This window comes from Ceratotherium simum, chromosome 24 (genome assembly GCF_057802395.1).
Source record: "Ceratotherium simum simum isolate JZ-2026a chromosome 24, ASM5780239v1, whole genome shotgun sequence".
Classification (NCBI taxonomy): domain Eukaryota; kingdom Metazoa; phylum Chordata; class Mammalia; order Perissodactyla; family Rhinocerotidae; genus Ceratotherium; species Ceratotherium simum.
The window spans coordinates 9,880,785-9,902,456 of NC_141923.1; the positions used below are offsets into that span (position 1 = coordinate 9,880,785).

General features: G+C 47.6%; 1 protein-coding gene across 2 annotated transcripts in view; it reads right to left on the minus strand.

Moving 5' to 3' along the window:
- Positions 1-14,093, minus strand: part of C24H14orf132 (chromosome 24 C14orf132 homolog) — a 37,458-nt gene extending 23,365 nt beyond the window's left edge. For both annotated transcript variants that reach the window (XR_015556112.1, XM_014790473.2), the window contains exon 1: positions 13,881-14,093. Coding sequence is in view for 1 of the 2 variants with exons in the window: in XM_014790473.2 (XP_014645959.1) it covers positions 13,881-13,907 (27 nt within the window). In the remaining variant the exon portion in view is untranslated. The remainder of the gene's footprint in view (positions 1-13,880) is intronic.
- Positions 14,094-21,672: the final 7,579 nt, after the last annotated feature.

Consider the following 21,672-nt stretch of genomic DNA (forward strand, 5'->3'; position numbering starts at 1 on the left):
AGTGTGCCCAGTCCCTAGAATGGAGTCTGACCCACACTCGGTGCTTATGAAATATTTGAGAAATGAATGGGTCAGAGAGAAGGTGCTGATTCTGGAAAAGATTCAACCACCCTCATTCATTTTTAAAGAGCAAGAATATTAGTGAAATATACAGTGAGGTGCACTAAACTCTGGAAGAGCGTTTGAGTCATCCCTGAGAGATCCAAAAAGCCCTCTGAATCCCAGATGGCCTCTGAGTAAGGTGACCAGCCATCCTGGTTTGCCCAGGACTGTCAGGGTTGCAGCATTGAATGTCCCACATCCTGGGAACCTCTCAGTCCTGGGCAGACCTGGATGGTTGGTCTCCTTACCTGAGTTACTGTTTTGATGGTGAAGTCCAGAGGTTAGGAGGGATCAGCCCTCTACTCAAACCCACGCCCCATCAGCTATCTGCTGCGGAGGTCTTCACCTCTCTGGGCTCCGTTCCTCATTAGTAAACTGGGGATGACCACAGGTTCACACCACGGGATTGTTCAGAGTGGAACAAGATGCTGCATGGAAAGCCTGTAGTCCTGGGCCTGGCACACTGCAGACACCCTGCAGGGGGACAGGGGAGGGTGCTGGGGATGGGGAGTTTGAGGGACAGGAGTAATGTGCGGTGGCAGGACCGGCTGTTGTCAGTAACTGGTGGCCTGGGGGAGAAGCTATGATCCAGACCCAAGAAGGAAGAGCCGGAAAGCTGACGCAAGACATGGTTTTCTACCCAGCTTTTCTCATGCTTCTATTGATTCCTGGCTCTCTCTTGATTCGTTTATTAAATATTTACCAGGTCTGGTCCTGGGCGGGTCAGCTGTCCTGACATAAATGAGATGTGAACCTTTGCCCTTAAGGAACATGAGACATGCTCTGATGGAGAGCTGGATGGAGCCAGGGGTTGGGGTGGGGGGGGGTACAGAGGAGGAGGAAGGGCCACTTCAGAGGGAGCAAGGTGCCCCTCCTCCAACCCCCTCCCGAGATTCCTTCAGCCTCCCCTGGGCTCGGCCCCGCCTCTGGCGCCAGCCTGTCTGCGCTCTGGAACAACTGGGCTTCAGCCACAATCCCCTCCGCCCACACAGGCCCCAGGGAGGAAGACGCAGGCTAATGGAGGCCTGGGCTGTGGAGGCTGGTGACACACTTGTTGGGGGCTCAGGTCTCCCTCCACTCCCGTTTCAACACTGCAATCCCTCAGCTGCCACTCAGCACTGGAACCTGGGCCCTGGGCTCAGCCTGCTCTTACCCCCTCCTTCCTGGGTGACTCTGGGCCAGACCCTCAGGCTCTCTGAGCCTCCTTATCCCCCTCTCTGAAATGGGTGTGCGCCAGAGCCTGGCTCTCAGCAGGTGCTCAAGATTCATCTGCACGTCCATCTTCTTCTTCCTCCACCGGAGGGCAGGCTCCTGCCTCATCTGCATTGTTCTGTATGTAATACATGCTCGCACCATGGGGATGACAGTGACAGTGACGGGAAGGCTGGCAATAGCTCCTTTTTGGCTCCTCGACGCCCCCCAACACAGCACGAGGGGTGTTTCCATGGCAGACCCTGCCTGATGGATATGGTTACTGGGATAGGCACAGGGCCCAGGTGGAATCTCCATGGGGAGGGAGAAAGGATTGGCAGGACGTCAGTGAGGAGGCAGGAGATGCAGGCAGCACTGTCACAGCTCAGTGAGGAGAGGCGGGGGCACAGGGGCCCGGAGAGCACATCAGTCACCTCCCTCAGGTCTCCCTCAAAGCCACTGGAAGCCAAGTCTTCACGCATTTCTAATTAGCTCCTGGAGATCCGGGCTGAGGAGATGGATGAGGGGCTGTCATGGGGTCTGGAGAGGACAAACAGGGTCCCAGCTGTTGGCTGCCACCCTGCGTGGGCCTGAGGCTAGAGCAACCTGCTGCCACCACCTCGCTTTCATCTATCCGGGAAATGAGGCTCCCCAGAGTCCAGGAAGCCTAAGGGGACCCAGCCCTGCTCACTAAGCTGCTTGACTTCTAGCTGCCGGCGTGCAGACCTGACACCAGGATCACCAGCTGGCCCTCTCAAGTCTCATGGAACATCCTGTCACAGGACAGCCTGCAGAAGCTCAAGTGGCAATTGCAGCACAGAAAGGAATTTCGTCAGTCCATGCATGGTCTGACTTTCTAACTCTGGTATCAGAGACTCACCTGCGAGGTTAAGTATGAGCATTACCCACCTTGTACGGCATTCAGAAGAGGCAGGGAAGAGCTGGACAAAGGTGCCACAGCTGGGAGGGGGAGGCCGTGGGCCAGATTCAGACTCAAATGTCACATTCCTTTTTCCACAATGGGAGGAAAGGAGAAGGGCGGACATATAGTTGTTAAACACACAGGCTTAAGAAAATTCTGCTTCCAGACAAGATGGAGTAACAGGGACTAGATTTACCCTCCCAACTGAAAAAACAAGAAAATGGACAGACATATGCAAATGGCAATGAAGGACCCTGGAGAGACGGGAAACAAACAAGGTGAGCCCTACAGCTGACTCAATGTATGGCCTGGGGAGAGCTTCCAGGCTCTGGAGCAGGAGAGGGGAACCCAGGCAGAGGCAGCTGGACTCCTTGATTGAAGAGATGGGGCTGAGAGTTTGGGGAGACCGAGGCAGCTGGAGACTGTGAGGTGGAGTATGGAGAGGAGAGAGTGGACAGCGAGGATCCTGGAGATCTGTAGAAGGACCGCTCAAATGCTCAGCAGAGGACTGGTGAGCACATGTGTGTGAGGAAACCACCTGCGGCAGGGAGGAATCACCCAAAAGGGTGACAAGGAACAGTGCCTTTGCCCCTACAGGGCCAGAAACAGTGCCTTTTTCCACCAGTCATTTTGAAAATCTCATAATTCACAGGGCATTGGGTAGAATACTCAAAACAGCTTTGTCTCCATAGTGGGAAATAATTACTCTTAGACTAAAGATGGCTCTGGTCCCCCCTAACAAATCTTAAAAGCAAGACCCAAAAAGATCAAACTGTTTCCAAGTAATGTAACTGCATCCCAGAACAAAGCTCGAGAACATTTATATGAATACAAGAATATCTAGCATCCAACAAGGTAAAATTCACAATGCTTGGCATCCAATAAAAAATTATCGGGCATGCAAAGCAGCAGGAAAATATGACCCATAATGAGGAGAAAAGGCAATCAATCAAAACCAGCCCAGGACTGATGCAGACTGGAATTAGTAGACAAGGACATTAAAACCGTTGTTACAGCTGCATTCCATATGTTCAAACAGCTAGAAGAAACATTGAACACATTAAGAAGAGAATTGAAGATGTAAAAAAGACCCAAATTAACCTTCTAGACATAAAAACTACAATGTCTGAGATCAAAAATACACTGGATGGGGTTAATAGAAATTAGATATTCAAAGAAAATATTGGTGAACTTGGACACATATCAATAATAATTATCCAAAATGAAACACAAACAGAAAAAAAGACCGAAAACAGTGAACAAGCATCGTGGAGCCGTGAGACAACTTCAGGCAGCCTAATATGTGTGTCAAGGGAGAGGAGAGGGAAGGGGAAACAGAAAAAATATGTAAAGAAATAATGGCAAACTCATACAAGTCAATGGCAAAAACCAAACAATCCAACTAAAAAATGGGCAAAGGACCTGAATAGGCATTTTTGCAAAGAAGATATTCAAATGGCCAACAGGTACATGAAAAGGTGCTCAACATCACTACTCATCAGGGAAATGCAGATCAAACCACAATGAGATATCACCTCACACCTGTCAGAATGGTTACTATCAAAAAGACAAGAGATTACAAGTGTTGGCAAGGATGTGGAGAAAAGGGAACCCTTATGCACTGTTGGTGGGAATGTAAATTGGTGCAGCCATTATGGAAGATAGTACGGAGGTTCAAAAAATTAAATTAAAAAATTAAAAATAGAACTACCATATGATCCAGCAATTCCACTTTTGGGTACATATCCAAAGAAAACAAAATCACTGTCTTGAAGAGATGTCTGCACTCCTATATTCACTTCAGCATTATTTACAATAGCCAGAACATTGAAACAACCTAACTGTCCATTGAGGGATGGATGGATAAAGAAAATGTGGTGTGCGCGTGTAATAGAATGTAACGTAACAGAATATGCTATTCAGCCATAAAAAAGAAAAAATCTTGCCATTCGCAACACCATGAATGGACCTTGAGGGCATTATGCTAAGTGAAATAAATCAGACAGAGAAAGATAAATACTGTATGATCTCACTTATATGCGGAAGATAAAAAACCCAAACTCATAGAAACAGTGACTAAATTAGTGATTGCCAGAGGCAGAGGGTAGGAGAATTGGGTGAAGGGGGTCAAAAGGTACAAACTTCCAGTTATAAGATAAATAACTTCTGGGGATGTTATGTACAGCATGGTGACTACAGTTAACAATACCGTGTCATATATTTGAAAGTTGCTAAGAGAGTAGATCTTCAAAGTTCTCATCACAAGAAAAAAAGAATTGTAACTATGTGAGGTTATGGATGTTAACTAAACTTATTGTGGTAATCATTTTGCAATACATACATATATTAAATCGTTACGTTGTACACCTTAAACTTATACAATGTTATATGTCAACTGTATCTCAATAAAACTGGGGGGAAAAAAAGAAAGAACGGCAGAAAATTTTCCAAATGTAATGAAAAGTATAAACCCACAGATGCAGGAACCCTAAGAACCCCTAAGAACAAGAAACATGAAGAAAACTATACTAAGGCACATTATAATCACAGTGCTCAAAATCAAAAGGAGAAAACTGTAAAAGTAGCCAAAGGAAAAAAAAGACACCATATGTTCAGAGGAACAAAATAAGGATGGCAGCAGATTTCTCGTTGGAAACAACGCAGGCAGGAAGATAGTGGAGCAGCATCTTTAAAGGACTGAAAAACAGTCAACCTGGAATTCTATGCACAGTAAAAAATAACTTTCAAAAATAAAAGCCAAAAAGAGACTTTTATTTCCCCAGACATACCAAAGCTGAAAGAATTCATCACCACACTTCTGCACTACTAGAAATGTTCAAGTCCTTTAGGCAGAAAGAAAATGATACTACAAAGAAATACAGATCTACACAAAGGAATAAAAAACACTGGAAATAATAAGCATATGGAAAAACACACGAGACTTTTTTCCTATTTAAATCTCTTTAAAAGATAACTGACTTTTAACAAAAATCATAACAATGTAGTGTGAGGTTAATAACATATGTAAGAAGTGAAATGTGTAACAAGAATAGCACAAAAGCTGAGAGGGGAGAAACAGAAGCACACTGTTGTTAAGGTTCTTACACTATATGTGAAGTGGCCCAATAACATCTGTAGACAGGCTGTGATAAGTTAAACATATATAATGTAACTCCTAAAGCAACCAATAAAATAACAAAACAGTTACAGTTAATAAGCCAACAGAGATAACATGGAATAATAAAAATTTCTCAGTTGACCCAAAAGAAGGCAGAAAAAGAGGAAAAGGGGAACAAAGAACAGACGAGACCAATAGGAAACAAACATCGAGATAGTAGATTTAAATCCAACTATATAAAAAAATCACATTAGGGCCGGCCCCGTGGCTTAGTGGTTAAGTGCGCGCGCTCTGCTACCGGCGGCCTGGGTTCAGATCCCGGGCGCACACCGACGCACTGCTTCTCTGGCCATGCTGAGGCCGCGTCCCACATACAGCAACTAGAAGGATGTGCAACTATGACATACAACTATCTACTGGGGCTTTGGGGGAAAAAAAAAGGAGGAGGATTGGCAATAGATGTTAGCTCAGAGCTGGTCTTCCTCAACAAAAAGAGGAGGATTAGCACGGATGTTAGCTCAGGGCTGATCTCCCTCACACACACACACAAAAAAAATCACATTAAACATAAACGGTTTAAACACTCCAATCAGAAGGCAGAGATTGTCAGATTGGATTTAAAAAATAAGCTGAAGCAGCACAGAGATCTGGGTTTGAATCCCAGCTGTGTGCCCTAGGCAAGTGACTTTGCCTCTCTAAGTCTCAGTTTCCTCATCTGTAAAATGGATCATAAAATTGCCTATTCCATGGGGCTGTCACAAGGATTTAGTGAGATTCTGTGTATTGTTCAACACAGGGCCTGCTTGGCACCTCCTGAGCATTTGATAAATGGCAGCTAAGATGAGAAGGTATGGGGACATCTTGACGGGACAGAACAGGCAGGGAGTGAACAGACATAGGTTTCCATCATCTCAGAGTAGAAGGACCCCAAAAGCATGACTGAGCATATAGCACATGCTCCATAAACACTCACGTATTTAACTGGAGGCTTGCAATCCATCTCTAGATGCTCTGTTTCAAGTCAAATGGAATGTCTTGACTCTTAAAACACTGTCTAGAAATTTGGTCTACAAAAAACACTACAGATTTTTACTTCTTCCTTAACTGCTCATTACACCCCTGCAAAAATATAGCACTATATTCTCTCCCGAGGCCTGTCTAATTAGAATGATAAAACACTTAAATCTTTAAATGGAAATCTGAAGTACAACAAGACAGGCCCTTCGGTTAAAAATGCTTGAGATAATAGACTAGCTGTACTTTAATGATAATTCTTGCCTTATGAAAAAGGAGCAGTCACCGGCTGGGGAAAACATTCTCTAAGCAGCAGACTGCCAGACTCCCTAGAAGTCTATTTTTCTGGGCAGTGCTGTGTTCCTCTGGGGAGGGAAAACTTCCCCTGGTTTCTTGCAGATCTTTCAGAATGATCCCACAGGCCCTTGAGTGTAGCTACCACTATTTCAAGAGATAACAGAATCACCTTGTCAACACTACCAGATGCCTTTTGTGTTTTTTTCCCCTACATGGAAAATGATTAAAATGCACATTAACTGTGAGCCTCCCAAGGGCCAGGTGGAGGGAGAGGTGGGGGAAGAGGGACTGGTGGGGGTTGTATCAGCATCTTAGCTATGATTAGACTACACATCTTCCAGAAAGACCCGCCCAGTGTCAGTGTAATGTTCCAGATGTGACTGTGTCCTCCCACCAGCACAACCAAGGTTCTAAGAGCTGGGCTGAGAGGAGAAGTGGCGGGGGGGAATGGATGGTGGGGGGAGCCTCCTCAGATCTCCCCAGCAGGTGGCGATCCCCGCCATATCTCCTCCCTCCATCCACGTCCCACAGCCCATCCTCCCTCCATAACTCAAGGAACTTACTGTCTTACCAGGCAGTACATATTAGACTGAACTACATATGAATATGAAACTGTGGGTCAAAATGGCCAAATATCAGCAACTTCATAGAGTTCCACCTAATAAAATCATGGTCTTCCTCCTTAGTAATAACTTACTTCTGTCCTGGGCTTGGCAGTTGACAAGGTTTTGTCAAGCTACACACACCTGTCCAGTCTAGAGATATTATACCGGCAGCCCCAGGATGAATCCAGCCCACACATCTCTTCAGTTTGGTCCATGTCGCAGCCAGTCTCCAAGGATGGCCACCATCTATTCCTTCCCTCCGTCCTGGACGCTCATGCTACTCCCCACATCAAGAGGTGGAATGTGATTCCACTTAAATCTTAAATCTGGGCTGGCCTGAGGACTTTCTTGACTAAAAGAATGAGGAGTTAGTGACATTCTGGGCCTTCCAAGACTAGTTCATAGGAAGCTTTGAAGCTTCCACTTGGGAATGCTTATACAAGGGGAAGGCATGGCCACCCAAGAAGAGGCCACCATACTGGGAGGACACTCCAGCCGCTGAAGAAACATCTGCAGGATGAAATGGCAAGTGGGGTGCATCGTCAAGTTGAATGGAGTTGTGTATGAGGAGGCCACGCTGGATGTCTAGACTCCAGGAGCAGAAACGAAATGCCTAGCTGAGCCCTTCCCAAATTCTGGTCCCACAAATTCATGAGCAAAATAAATTATTGCTTTCAGCCACTAAGTAACTGAAATAATAAGCAACAAGTAATTGAAACAGCTCACAACACGGTTGGTTGACTTGTGCAAAATTTTTAATTAGTTGCCAACAGTTGACAATCCAGACTGCATGGAAGAATCAGGATTTTCAGTTTTCTTGAAAACCCAGAAGCACCCGCAGCCCTGGGCCCGTGTGTCTGAGTGGCACAGAGAGGAGGTGGAGCTCAGGGCCGCTGCTTGAGCCTGATTCCAGCCGGGCCCCTGCCCTCTGGGTCACCACAGCCTCCCACCCCACCTGTTCCACTCCACAAGGTCACCTTCCCGGCCCCAGTCTCCCTGGTCTCATCTCCTATTCCCTCGCCACATGTCTCATTGGCCCAACCAAATGGTGACTTGCAACCCCCACCCCCAACAGGAGACACTATTTTGAGCCCATTCCATTTCAAGCCTTTGTGCGTGCCCTCCCCTCTGCCTGGAACGTCCTCACTTCTTCTTTGTCTACATAACAGCTATGCATGCTTCAAACTCAGCTCAACTCAAACCTCCAGAAGCCTCCCCTGACCTCCAAAGCAGAGTCAGGTGCCTCCTCTGGGCTCTCAGGGCACCTCCATTTACCTCCACCCTGTCACGTATCACACGGCAGGGCCTGTGACTCCCTCCTCCCCAGTGCTCCGGGTAGGGAGGGCCTGGCATACAGGACACATTTACTGAATGACTAGAACAGTTCCATGAGGAAGGCAATTTTGTGCCCATTTCACAGGTGATGAAACTGAGGTTTAGAGAAGTGATCTGTCCACTGCCTCTCGAAGACCAGTGGCCACTAACACAAGAACCAAGATCCTTCTTCTTTATGGGTCTTCAGACCCTGTAATGGGTTGAACTGTGTCTCTCAAAAAGATATATTGAAGTCCTAACTCCGGGTACCAGAGAATGTGACCTTCTTTGAAAATAGGGTCTCTGCAGACGTAATCAAGTTAAGATGAGGACATTAGGGTGGGCCCTAATCCAACACGACTGGTGTCTTGATAAGAAGAGCAGAGACACAGAGACACACAGGGAGAGTGCCAGGTGACAACAGAGGCAGAGATTGGAGTGTGTCTACAAGCCAAGGAAAACCAAGGACTGCGGACAACACCATGAAACTAAGAGAGGCGTGGAATAGATTCTCCCCTAGAGCCTTCAGAGAGACCAGGACTCTGCTGGCCCCGTGATCTTGGACTTCCAGCCTTCAGAATTGGGAGAGGATAAATTCCTGTTGTTTTAAGCCACCCAGTTTGTGGTACTTTGTTATGGTAGCCCTAGGAAACGAACACAGATGTCTTTAAGAACTTGTTTAAAAATGTACACAAACACAACATTTTGTGTGCCTCAAAGGATCAATGATTCCCTGAAGCTGATCCAAGGAGGGTCCCTGGTCGCCCCCACCATTGCCCCAGCACTAGGACTGCTCTGCCAGGTGGCATGATGACATGGAAGGATGACCCTGAGGTCAGACAGAAGATAGGCCTCAACTCCTGGCTCCCCTGCTAGTTGGCCGAGCCGCCCTGCTCTCCATTTCCTCCCTGTCTGTGTGGTGGGCATAATAAGGGCACCCACGCCCACTACAGGCTTCCCGCCAGGCCAGCTGTGGTCCAGAGGGAGAACTTCTATTTTGGAGCAAGTTTCCAGGTTATATTATTCTGGGCCTCACTATTTTAAGTTGTTAAATCAATACTGGGGTGACTTTCAGTGACCACATGACTTTTTATGACTCAAAAGGGACCAGAAATCTAAGGATCTGTTTCATCCAGAGACGGGGGAGGGAGACAGCCCTACAGTATGGGTTTAAGCTCCGGGTCTTGACCTTGACTGGAACAAACTGGGGGATGAAAAGAAAATACTGCTGTTGCTCCCAGCCCCAGACCCAGATGGGAATGTCGGGTCGGACCTGGGCAGCAGGACTCTTAAAAGCTCCCGCGTGAGTCCAATGGCAGCAACACTTGGGAACTCCTGGGTTTAGACCAGTCACTGCAGAGACAATGCAAGACAACAGTAAGACCGAGCTCTTATGCCACAGGCGTGCTTGTTCTACAGTGGTTACCACCCAGAAACACGTGAACAGGCGCTCCGTCCCTCTTGTTCATCCCACAAACTGGCCCAGAACACAGTAGGTTCCTTAAATGTTTGTGCTCTTCCCGCATTACGGAGGTCTCAGGGTCTCTGCATTTCATGTGTGATGGTGGGCTTCCCCCAGAGCAAGCATTCCAGGAGGCCCAGGTAGGAGCTGCAGTCTTCTTAGAGCTCATCTCAGAAGTCTCAGAATGTCCCTCACTGCATTCTCTTGCTCAGGAAAGTCACTAAGAACAGCTCAGACTTAAGGGGAATGGAATCAGATTCCCTCTCTCCTCTCCCCCGCCCCATGTGGAGGCCAGCATGCTTGTCCAGCAGGGAGGGAAGGAATGGATGGCGCTGTCTTTGGAGACTGGCTACCCCACCAATGACACAGGGATTTGGGGCTCAGTCCTCAAGTCTGTGATTCTCCCCTCCTCTCCAGCTCCTAGGGGGTCTGGGTAGCCCTGCCCTCCTGGCCAGCTCTGGCTTGTTCACTGTCCAACCCTCCAGAGTCTCCCGGGACCCACAGATTATGTAGGGTGGTGCTGGGGTGTTTGCAGGGTGGAGGAAAGGGTGGCTGAGGGCCTCCAGGGCTCAGGTGTGAGGTGGGGTCTATGTACTGAGGCTTTACATCTCAGCACCCACAGCTTCTTCTAAGCCCTTACACTCGGCCCCTGGACCCATACCAGGGAGGGCAGGTCTGCACAAGAGGATTTGCGGGATAACTGATGCCTACTCTGCAGATCCAAGAAAGGTATCTTTTCAGTGCTTAGATTTTGAGAGGGATATCTTTCTAAAATGGCTTATATCCCCTGGGTCTTTTTAAGCCACAAACAAGAATCACATTTTGCAACATAATGAAGGGGAAAATACTTGGGTTTCGGAGTTACAAGGACTGGTAACTACAATTGACTGGTTTATGTCACTCAGTCAATTAATCAAGCAGGTGTGCACTCTGAACTCCACCCAGCCCTCCAGCCTCTGTCCTCTCGTGGGGCTGGGTTTTCCCAAGGCACTGCTTCAACTGTAAACCATTCCCTGCTCACTAACCTCCCACGGCTCCCACAGCCCACTGATTACCTGTGAACGTCTCATCCCCAATAGTCAGTACCCTCTATAACCTGGCCCTGGCCTCTCTCTGAGTTCTACTGTGCCCCCGACCCTCCACCACCCTGAAGGATTCTGTGAATATATTCTGGGCTTCCCTACCTCCATGCTTCTCTGCCTAGAATGCCCTTATTCCCAGGACCACCAGGAGAAATCTGCCTATAGTTTTCATCCATCAGAACCCCCATCCTCAAAGTCCTGATGATGACAAGTGTTCAAGGGGGAGGGCATTTAACACCTCAAATTGACTGTCTTCTCCTGCTAATGTCTTTTCATGTACATACATCTTGTCTTGCCCTCATCCAATCATCTAACAGATACTTGTGGACGGCCTACTATGTGCCAGGCATCTTGGTTGCCCTTGCTGGGAATGGCCTGGCTCATCATTTCTCTAATACTCTGTAAACACCCAGAAAGAAAGTCTACATCCCATTCAACTTTGTCCCCGAGCATCCCCGTCTCAGTGCCTGACACAGAGCTTGGCACAAGGGCAGTACTCAACACTTGCTGAACAAGTGGATAGAGGCACTAACATCTCTCTATCAATCTGCCCACTGCTGATGTGTGGGGACAGGGACTCGGTCACACCCACCTGGTGGTCACTGCACACTCAGAGCACCTGCTGAGCACTCGCTTCGGCCAAGCACTGCTAATGCTGCAGACAAAGGAGTAAAAGCTCCTGCCCTTGTGGAGATAAGATGGACAGAGCAACACCAGGAAGCAGCAATCCATTACGGTACAACAGACAATGGTAAGACCACTTCCGGGTGGAGTAGATGAGTCATCTTCAAATATGTCTGCCCTGTCCCATATATTGTGTTTCCAAGGTGAAGGATAAGATGGAAAATCCAGGACCTTCGCAAATACTCAGACCCAGATTTGAAACCCAGTTCTCCTCCCTACTAATGGTGTGTCCTGGGCAAATTATTTAATCTCGTTGAAGTCTGACATCCTGATCCGTCAAATGTGGATGACAGTGCCTGTGTCGTAGATTTGTAAGGATTTGCTGTAGTCAAGCATGCAAGTGCCCAGCGTCTGGCACACAGCAGGTGCTCAACAAACCTTAGCATCTCTCCCCATTTGATGGCTCTTCATGTCTCTGCTCTTTGCGGCTAGCTCAGGACTGAGCATGTGTCAATGCCCAAACATCTGTCAACAGGAATAAATTGACCACATGAAACTTGAATTGTGGAAAAAAAAAAAATCAAGAACCCAATCTCTGTGTAGGTTCTGCCTATGGGTGCTGAAAAGCTCTATGTTTATTTTGTCAAGTTACCATAGCAACTCATGATGCTCCAGCCAGCCCCAGGGTTAACACTGATCAATTTATTTAGTAACCAAGGAAACGCCAGCTGTTCAGTGGGATCCAGAGGGAAGCAGAAACAGAGGTTGTGTGCGCTCCTCTCTCCTCTAGAAACAAATCTGGTGAATCCTCCTCAGTTTTCATGTAGCTAAAGTCACCACTATCTAAAATGATGTCCATATAACAATATTTATAAACACGGGTTTAGGAATAGGAGACAGAAAAATTAGGCAAAAAAAGGCCAGCCTTGCTCATGGGAGCAATTAGCATTACAGGAAACTTGTTAAGAGGCTGCCAAGAGCTGGGATCTGGGTTCCTCTGAGCCAGCCTGGGGATTCTGCATCCTTTCATGCCTGTGTTAGTTTGGGGACTTGCTGTCCCTACAGCCTGGATTTGCTGTTACTTTTTAAACAAGCTTCCACCACAGTGAAGGTGGGGGAAAAGGAAAACGTTTCCTCAAACTCCATTCCCTGGAAAATCAAACAGCAGCGAGTGGGACCGCTGCCACACACCCAGGGGACAGAGGGAACCTCGGTGGCCTTCCCACCTCTGGGCTTCCAACATAACCAACCACAGAGAAGGTGCAAAGTCTGAACTTGGTAGCTTGGGACTTACTCTCCCAGAACAAAGGCGACCCTTCCCTCGAGCCAGATTGGTTGGCACTGGGTCCTCCAAAGGGCCACAGACAGCTGGAGAAAGCATGTGTTTGCCTTTGTTCTGGCTCAAGAGAGTTAAGGTGCAGAAACAAAGATCACTCAACCTCAGAACTCAACGGGATTCTCGTGGAGCACACAGCAAGAGATGAGGGGTCATCAGTTTTCCCAGCCATGGGGAACATGTTTTGTGTGGAGGGAAGAGTTATGGTCGCACGGGCACTGATGGCTACAGACTCAGCACAAAGCAAAAAGGAAAAAACGATCGCCGCGCTCGGCGCATGGCTGGTCACAAAGCGGGTCTCACCGCCTTCCTCGGGCTGCAGGAGAGGTGGTCTCCTCTCAAAGAGGAGAGAAGTGAGGTGGGGACGCCCGATGTCACCAGCAAGTCACAGATTACCCGGCGCCTCGTGAAGATAAAGAATGGGGAAGAGCGAGGTTGCCCGCCCACCCGGGTTTGCACGGATCTGGGCTGCCCGGCCTTGGAGGGCTTCGGGGCACGGGAGGGGGGACGGCAGTGGGGGAATGGGCAGGGAGGGGGCGACTCGCACGGCTCGGGCCCCTCGTAGCCTGGGAACAGGTCGACCCGGGGCATTCAGGGCCCACAGCCCGCCCCAGCCCCGGGGAACCGCGCTCGCCACCTCCAACGCGCGCACCAGGTGGGGATGCCCGGCTGCAGACAAAGGACCGGGACATGCATCCCGGCGGGCGCCACCGCCCGGCCGGAACCCTCCCGGCGCGCCCAGCCCCGGCAGGGAGGGAAAGACCGTGGCCCCGAACCTCCCCAAACCTGGCTGGGGGAAGGTGCCCCAGTTACCTGCGCGGCCATAAAGGACAGATCCATGGTGTCGCTGCTCCCGCGGCTGCTGCTGCTGCCGCTGCTGCGGGTCCAGCCACTTGCACTGCTGGCTGGGAGCGGACCGAGCAGCGAGCAGGCACCCCCTGGACCCCCGCGGCGGCGGCGCCAACCTCACCACCCCCGGAGAGACGGCGCGCTCGGAGCCCACGCGGCACCCTCGGCTGCTCTTCGCTCTCGGCTCCAGACCGCGATGGGGCGGAGGACCCGGAGCGCTGGGGCGGGCCGGGGCGGGGCTCGGGGACACGGAGCCCCTGCACGTGACCACTCCCAGCCCCACCCCCGAGGGTGGGCGGAACCTGGGAGTGCTCTCAGTCTTCTCCCTGAGTGGGCCGGGTGGAGAAACTGAGGCCCGGGGTGGCACAGCTGGTCGGTGCCGGAATCAGCCTGGAACTCAAGTCCAGCGCTGTTGGCGCCTCGTCCCGTGCGCTTGAGCCCAGCCCGCGGGGCGGGGAGCGGTGCTTCCGTGGGGCTGCCGTGCCTTGCTCAGGGGCCTGAGGATCAGGGTCAGAGTGACCAACTTTCTGTAACAACTCTGCGCCCAGAGTCCTGTGTGCTCGGGGCTCTGGAACCGGGCAAGTAGAGGTTTAAATCCTAGCTCTTTTTTTTTTTTTTTTTAATTTTTTGTTTATTGCAGTAACATTGGTTTATAACATTGTATAAATTTCAGGTGTACATCATTATACTTCTATTTCTGCATAGATTACATCATGTTCACCACCCAAATACTAATTACAACCCATCACCACACACCTGTGCTGAATTATCCCTTTCGCCCTCCTCCCTCCCCCCTTCCCCTCTGGTAACCACCAATCCTAGCTCTGCTCTGTTGTGCAGCTTGGGCAAGGTAGTGTCTCCCTGAGCCTGGGCTTTCTCATCTGTAAAATGCAGATAACAGAACCTGAGAATTAAATGAGATCATGTGTCTGGCACACAGTATCTTCGATAAATGTGAGCTCAAACATGGCTAATAACATGAGACTAAGTTGTGAGTGGTGCCTTCTAGGATTGCACAGTGTGCAACCTGCACAACTGGTGCCCTGCGGCTCCATTACAATCTTCCCTTACCTCGAACAAGTATCCCAAACTGTGCAGATGCCATAGCAAAAATGAGAACAACAGAGATGCCTACAGGGGCCTATTGTCTGTGTGTGTGTGTGTGTGTGTGTGTGTGTGTGTGTGTGTGTACACCCCTGGGAAGAGCAGGTGGGAGCTTTGCCCTTCTCTAAGGGCTCACTGGTAGGGAATGGGTTGTGCTCTGACAGGTCTCCGCGAGTTTTATGTAGTCCCTCCAGGCGTGTCCCTCCCAGGGCCTTCTCCTCCGTGCTCATCATGAGCCTCTAAACAGCCTGTGAGGGAGGCGGTGGGGACTTGCAGACTTTGTCAGGGGCGGCTAAGCTGTGGCACAAAGAGATGGAAGAGTGTTTGTTCAAGGTTGGCCAGCAGCCGGGAGCCCAGCAGGGGCTGTGGGAGTGGGACCAGTGCCTTACCGACTGCTCTGGATGGGGTGTTTGTGTCCCCCTCAAAACTCATGTGTTGAAACTCTAATCCCGCGGTTGTATTAGGAGGTGGGGCCTTTGAGAGGTAACCAGGTCATGAGAATGGAGCTCTCACAATGGGATTAGTGCCCTTATAAGAAGAGACACAACAACAGAAGTTCTTCATTTTAATTTAGTTGACGTTTATTAATATTTTCCTTTATAGTTAAACCTGGTCTAAGAAATCTTTTCCCAACTTGAGACCATAAAGATACTCTCTTGTGGTCTTTTATTTTAGTTTTTTTCATATTTCAGCCCTTTTGTAGCTGATTATTTTTTTTGGTACGGGTTAAGGAAGCAATTTCATTTTTCCCGTATGAATAATCAATTATCCCAGCCTCTTTATTGACCAGTCCAGCCCTTTCTGTTTGATCTTTATTAGCAACACCAAATTTGTCAGGTTCCCATCCAGACGTGGGGGTGTTTCTGGGTTGTCTATTCTATTCCATCAGCTGCTCATCCGTCCCTATGTTAATGCTATTCTGACTTAATTTCCGTGATGGTTAATTTTATGCGTCAACTTGACTGGGTCACAGGATGCCCAGATGGCTGGTTAAACATTATTTCTGGATTTGTCTATGAAGGTGTTTCTGGAAGAGATGAACGTTTGAATTGGTGGACTGAGCAAAGCAGATGGCCCTCCCCAACAGGGGTGGGCATCACGCAATCCAATGAGGACATGAATAGAACAAAAAGGAGGAGGAAGGTTGAATTCTCCCTCTGCCAGAACACTTGAGCTGTCTTAAATTTTGATGAAGGGCAATTTATTAAATGTCTACTTTTATGGATTGTCTTTTTGGTGTCAAGTCTAAGAACTCTTTGCCCAGCCCTAGATCCTGAAGATTTTCTCCTACGTTTTCTTCCAATATTTACAGTTTTGTGTTTTACATTTAAGTCCACGATCCATTTTGAGTTGATTTTTATATCAGCCATGACACTTTGGTAGAGATTTATATTTTGCTTATGGACTGTTTGCCAAAAAGATTGTCTTTCCTCCCCTGAATTGCTTTTACACCTTTGTCTAAATCAGTTGGGCGTATTTGTGTGGGTCTGTTTCTGGGTCCTTTATTCTGTCCCATTGATCTGTGTGTCTATCCATTGCTGATTACTCCTGCTATATGACAAGTCTTGAAATTGGTAGACTGATTCCTCTCACTTTATTCTTCTTTTTCAAAAGTGTTTTAGCCAATCTAGTACTGTTTTGTTGCCTTTCTATATAAATTTTAGAAGAATCTTGTCTGTGTCTACAACAAATCCTGCTGGGATGGAATTATGTTAAATTTATGTATCAAATAGGGGAGAAATTAAATCTTTGCTGTGTGAGTCTTCCAATCCATTAAGACAGCATGTCTCTCCATTTATTTAGATCTTCTTTGACTTTTTTCATTAGTGGTGTGTAGTTTTCGTCATACTTGTCCTGGACATGTTTGTTAAATTCACACCTAAGAATTTATTTCTTTTCTTTTCTTTTTTAGTGATTGTAAATGGTATTGAACTTTTCATTTTTGTGTCCATTGCTAGTATATAGAAATGTCATGGGTTTTATTTTATCTGTCTTGCATCCTGTAACCTAGAACTTATTAGTTCTTGGAATTTTTTTGTAGATTCCTTAGGATTTTCTATGTGGACAATGACATCATCTGCAAATAGGGACTATTTTCTTTCTTTCTTTCTGACCTGTTTGCTCTTTATTTCCTTGCCTTGCCTTATTGCACTGACCAGACCTTCTAGCACTAGGTTCAGTATGAGTGGCGACAGCAGACATCCGTGTTTTCATTTGCTCCTTGTGAGGACCCCGGGAGGCAGGCAGGACAATGATGAAGGTGGAAAGAGCTGCACGAGGTGGCTCAGCTGAAAAGCAGGGCTCGCTGTCCTGCACCCCTCGCTCCTTCATGGTGACTGTGCTTCCAGAGTGGGCGTCTCATCTAGAAGGTGCTCTGAGACAAAGGGCTTGCTCGGTTACCTGTCTGGCAGGCCTGGCCTTGCTCAGGGGAAACCCAGACCTCTCCTAGGACTCAGCTCTGAAGAAAGACAGATGGAACAAGGGGTGAGCTGAGGACGTCCGTCTGTTCGCCTGTTCTGCTTTTATGTTTTAAACTCAAACCTCCCTGAGAGACACCTTGAGTCAATACCTACACCGAGCTGTGTGTCCTTGGACAAGTCTCTTCTCTCTAGGTTCCAGTTTTCTCATCTCTAAAAGAAGAGGCAGATATGGACCTGCCAAACTTGGGTCCATTTTTGACGCCCGCCATGTCCTGATGGTGAACAGAACTATTTTATCACAATGTCCTTGAAGAAAGAAAACGTCCTATGTTAGTGACCACATTCAGAGTGACAAGGAGGATCAGAGGATTTAAAAAGTTACCAATAAAAGCTTGAATGGAGATATTTGTAAACCACTCTATTGTTTTATAATTTACATAAATGTACCCATTTTACATACACAGTACAGGTCGAAGTGTCTTGACACATGTATACACCCACGTAACAGAACTACAATCAAGTTATAGAACATTCCACTCACCCCTAAAAGTTCCCTCTTGTCCCTTTGCAGTCAACTCCCACCGCACACCTCCAGCCTCAGGTTTCTGTCCTATAGGTTATCCAACCAATGATCAGGTTTCTATCACCACAGATTATATTTGTCTTTTCTAGATTTTTCTATGGATGGAATAATACGAAACATACTCTTTTCTTTGTGTAGCTTCTTTTTTTCAACATGATGTTTTTGAGAATCATCCATATTGTTGCATATATCGGTAGTTCCATTTTTATCTCTGGATGGCTTTCTGATGTATGGGTGTACCATAGTTTGTTTACCCATTCTCTTGTTGACGGACATTTGGGTCGTTTCCAAGTTTTTGGCTATTATGAATAAAGTGCCTCTGAATATTTGTGTACAAGTCTTTGTATAGACATTTTCTTGGATAAAAGACTGGGAACGGAATTGCTTGGTTGTATGTTTATAAAAAATTGCCAAACTTTTTCACAAAGTGTTTGTACATTTTACATTCCCACCACAGTGTCTCAAAATTCCAGTTGCTTCATATTCTCACTCACACTTGCTATCTTCATTGTTTTAATTTAGCCATTCTAGTGGGTGTAAAGTGGTACTTCATTATGGTTTAAACTTGCCTTCCCCTGATGAGTGGTGATGTCGAACATCTCTTCTACTTGTGAGCTGTTGGCCATCTGTATATTTTCTTTCGTGAAGGATCTGTTCCAATCTTTCACTCATTAAAAAAGATTGCATCAGTTGTCTTTTTATTATTGAATTGTGAGAGCTCTTTATGTGTTTTGGATACAAGTTCTACGTCAGATATATGTACTGCAAATATTTTCTCTGTGGCTTTTTTTCATTTTCTTAACGGTGTTTTTCAAAGAAAAGTTCTTAGTTTTGATAAAATCCAATTGATCCTTTTTTTTCTTTTATGGTTCATGCTTTTTGTGACCTTAGAAATCTTTGCTTACCTGAAGGTCATGAAGATTTTCTCCCTTTTTCCCCCAAAAGTTTTATAGTTGTAGCTTTTATGTTTAGGTCTATGATCTATTTTTTTTTAATAAGGTGTGAAGTAAAGGTTGAGATTGTTTTTTTTTCCTTTCCCAAATGGATGTCTAATTGTGCCAGAACCATGTGTTGTAGGGACTAACCTTTCTCCATTGAATTACCCAGGACAAGGCCTAACTTAAGGAGACACAAAATTTAAGGTGGCACACACTCTCAGGGGCCAACTCTGCATTTGTGCAACCCTAAGAGTGAGTGTCTCCTTAAATTTTGATGCCTAGGCACCTGGCTGGCCCCCCCATTGATGGTAAGCACCTCACAGGCAGATCTGCACATTAGAAATATCACTCTCCTCTCTATAGCTCTCCCTGGGTGACCTCATCCAGGTGTGCAATGATCCAGTGAGGATGCCCAGACCTCTGTCCTGAGGTTCAGACAGGTACATCCATCTGTCTGCTCAGCATCTTCTCCTGGGTGGTAATGGCATCTCAAATTTAACCTGGCCAGCGCTGAGCTGTGATTTCCCCTTCCACCTGGCTCCATTACAATCACGTAACGATACTACCCACGTCTTGCACGTAGGATTTTGCATGGTGCATACTGCATCCTGGTGCCTGGCAGAGAGGCGAGTTGGGGTTAAAATCCAGCCATGCTCCTCTGGTGGAATCCTGTGCTCAGGTGAGAGCCTGTGTCTGTCCAGAGGAAGGGGGGCCTTTGCTAATACCCCCAAAGGCTACGCAAGGGCTGGTAGAACCAGGAGTCATCCTTCAGTCTTCTCTTTCCCTTACACCCACTCTCAGCCCACTGACCCTGTCATTCACTGTGCTCTGGTCATATGGGGCTTCTTTCTGTCCCAGGGGCACACCAAGTGCGTTTCCCTGCAGGGACATAGTCTTTGCTACTCCTACTGCTTCGAACTCTCTTCCTCCAGATCTTTCTTTTGACGGTTCAGGTTTCACTTCAAAAGCCGCCTCCACTAGGAGACCTTCCCTAGCTTAAATAACCCATCCCTAAAATAAAAAGCACCTTATTTTATTTTTTTCTCTTACATTTCTCCATTTTTGTTGAGAGAGGCCATCTGCTGTGGGCTCTGAGCGTCCCAGGTTTTGGGCTACCTGCACACTCTCCATCCTGGCAGCTTGGCGTGGGGATGGGGGAAGGGGGTGCACCTCTGCACGGTACACTTAGAGGATTAGGGTTCCAGGGACAATCTCCAGGCTGCTGTTCTGCCAAGTCCTGGATACATAATTCATGTGCACAGAGAGCTTGGGATCCTGCAAGGAGGAACATTCCATTCCTTAAAAGGCTCTCAGCCTGAAGGCCACAGCAGGGGGGCCTGACTCTGTCATTGCGCCTCATCTGGGACCCAGACGGAGAGGGCAGGGGGCCACAGAGACCCTGGAGTGGATGCCCTCTTTTCTTGGGAGGCCCTGAAAAGGGTTTAAGAAGTCATGAGCTTCTCACAGAGCCATTGATAAATTATTCAAGGCACATCCCAGGGGCGGAGATGGCCCAGGACCCACCCCTACTTTTAGCAGGCAGAGAAAATTGAGGGCGGCAGTGGGGACAGCAAAACGCACAGGGAATCCTGCTTCCCTATGAGGCCTGGGCCCAGCACGCCCTCCTCTATCAACTCTTGCAGTAAGACACGTTTTTTTCTGACCATTTACTACGGATCTCCCCTCGTGTTTCTCAGAAGATGACCTCCAGACCACCAGTATCTGGATCACCAGGGGACTTGGTTAAAAGGCAGATTCGTCCTGAATCAGATTATCTGGAAGGAGGCCATGCGATCGGGATTGTACACGATCCTCAAAGGAAACTGATGCCAGCTCATCTTCCTCTCAACCAAAATTAAGCCTTCTCGTCTCTAGGCCTCCCTAGGACTCTGTAATGAAACTGTGTTTCCATTCCATTTCGTTTAACAGCTACTGAGGCTCATTTACCGAGCACCTATGCTATGCCGCACACAGGTGCAGCATCTCGAGGGCGTTGCTTCTAAACTCCAGAAAACACAGGCTCAAAGAAGTTAAGACCCTTGCTCAGGTCACTCAGCAAATACGGGCCAAGCCAGGATTTGAATCCAGATCCAGCTGAGTTCCAAGTCCACAAGTCTTCTATGCTATGGTTCCTGTCCCTAAGGAGCCTGTATTTTAGTCAGACCAATGCAAAAGCAAGTAATTATAAAATAAGGAAGACTTCATTCATTCATTTATCCATTTGCACTTTAATTCAAGTTCCCACTCATCCATTCAGTATGTATTTCCTGAGCACCTGCCCTGTGCTGGGCGCCGTGTGCCTGGAAGAGGTCGAGAGAGCCATGCAGAGCTTCAACAGCGGCGACAGGGAGCTGCCATGTGGTCCAAAGCTCTCTGTCTGGGGAGGCTGAAGAATCGGGTTTGCGTCTTGGCTCCGCCATTTGCTAGCTAGAAGACGTCAGGCACACTACTTAACCTTTCTGAGCCGGAGTTTTTTCATCTCTAAAAGTGGAGGATTGAATGAGACGATGGAAAGAGTGCCCAGCACTGCAGCTGACGCATAGTGGCTGTGCTGTCAATGGTAGGAGAGGATAAGATCAGTTCAAGTCCGTGGGGGGAAGGGAAGGTGCTAGTTTTATACACGGATCTCTCATTTGCTTACGTTTGTTCTAGTTTTAACACATGTTCTGCTAGAACAAGGACACCAGAGGATTACAGAGCCAGAGGTTGGA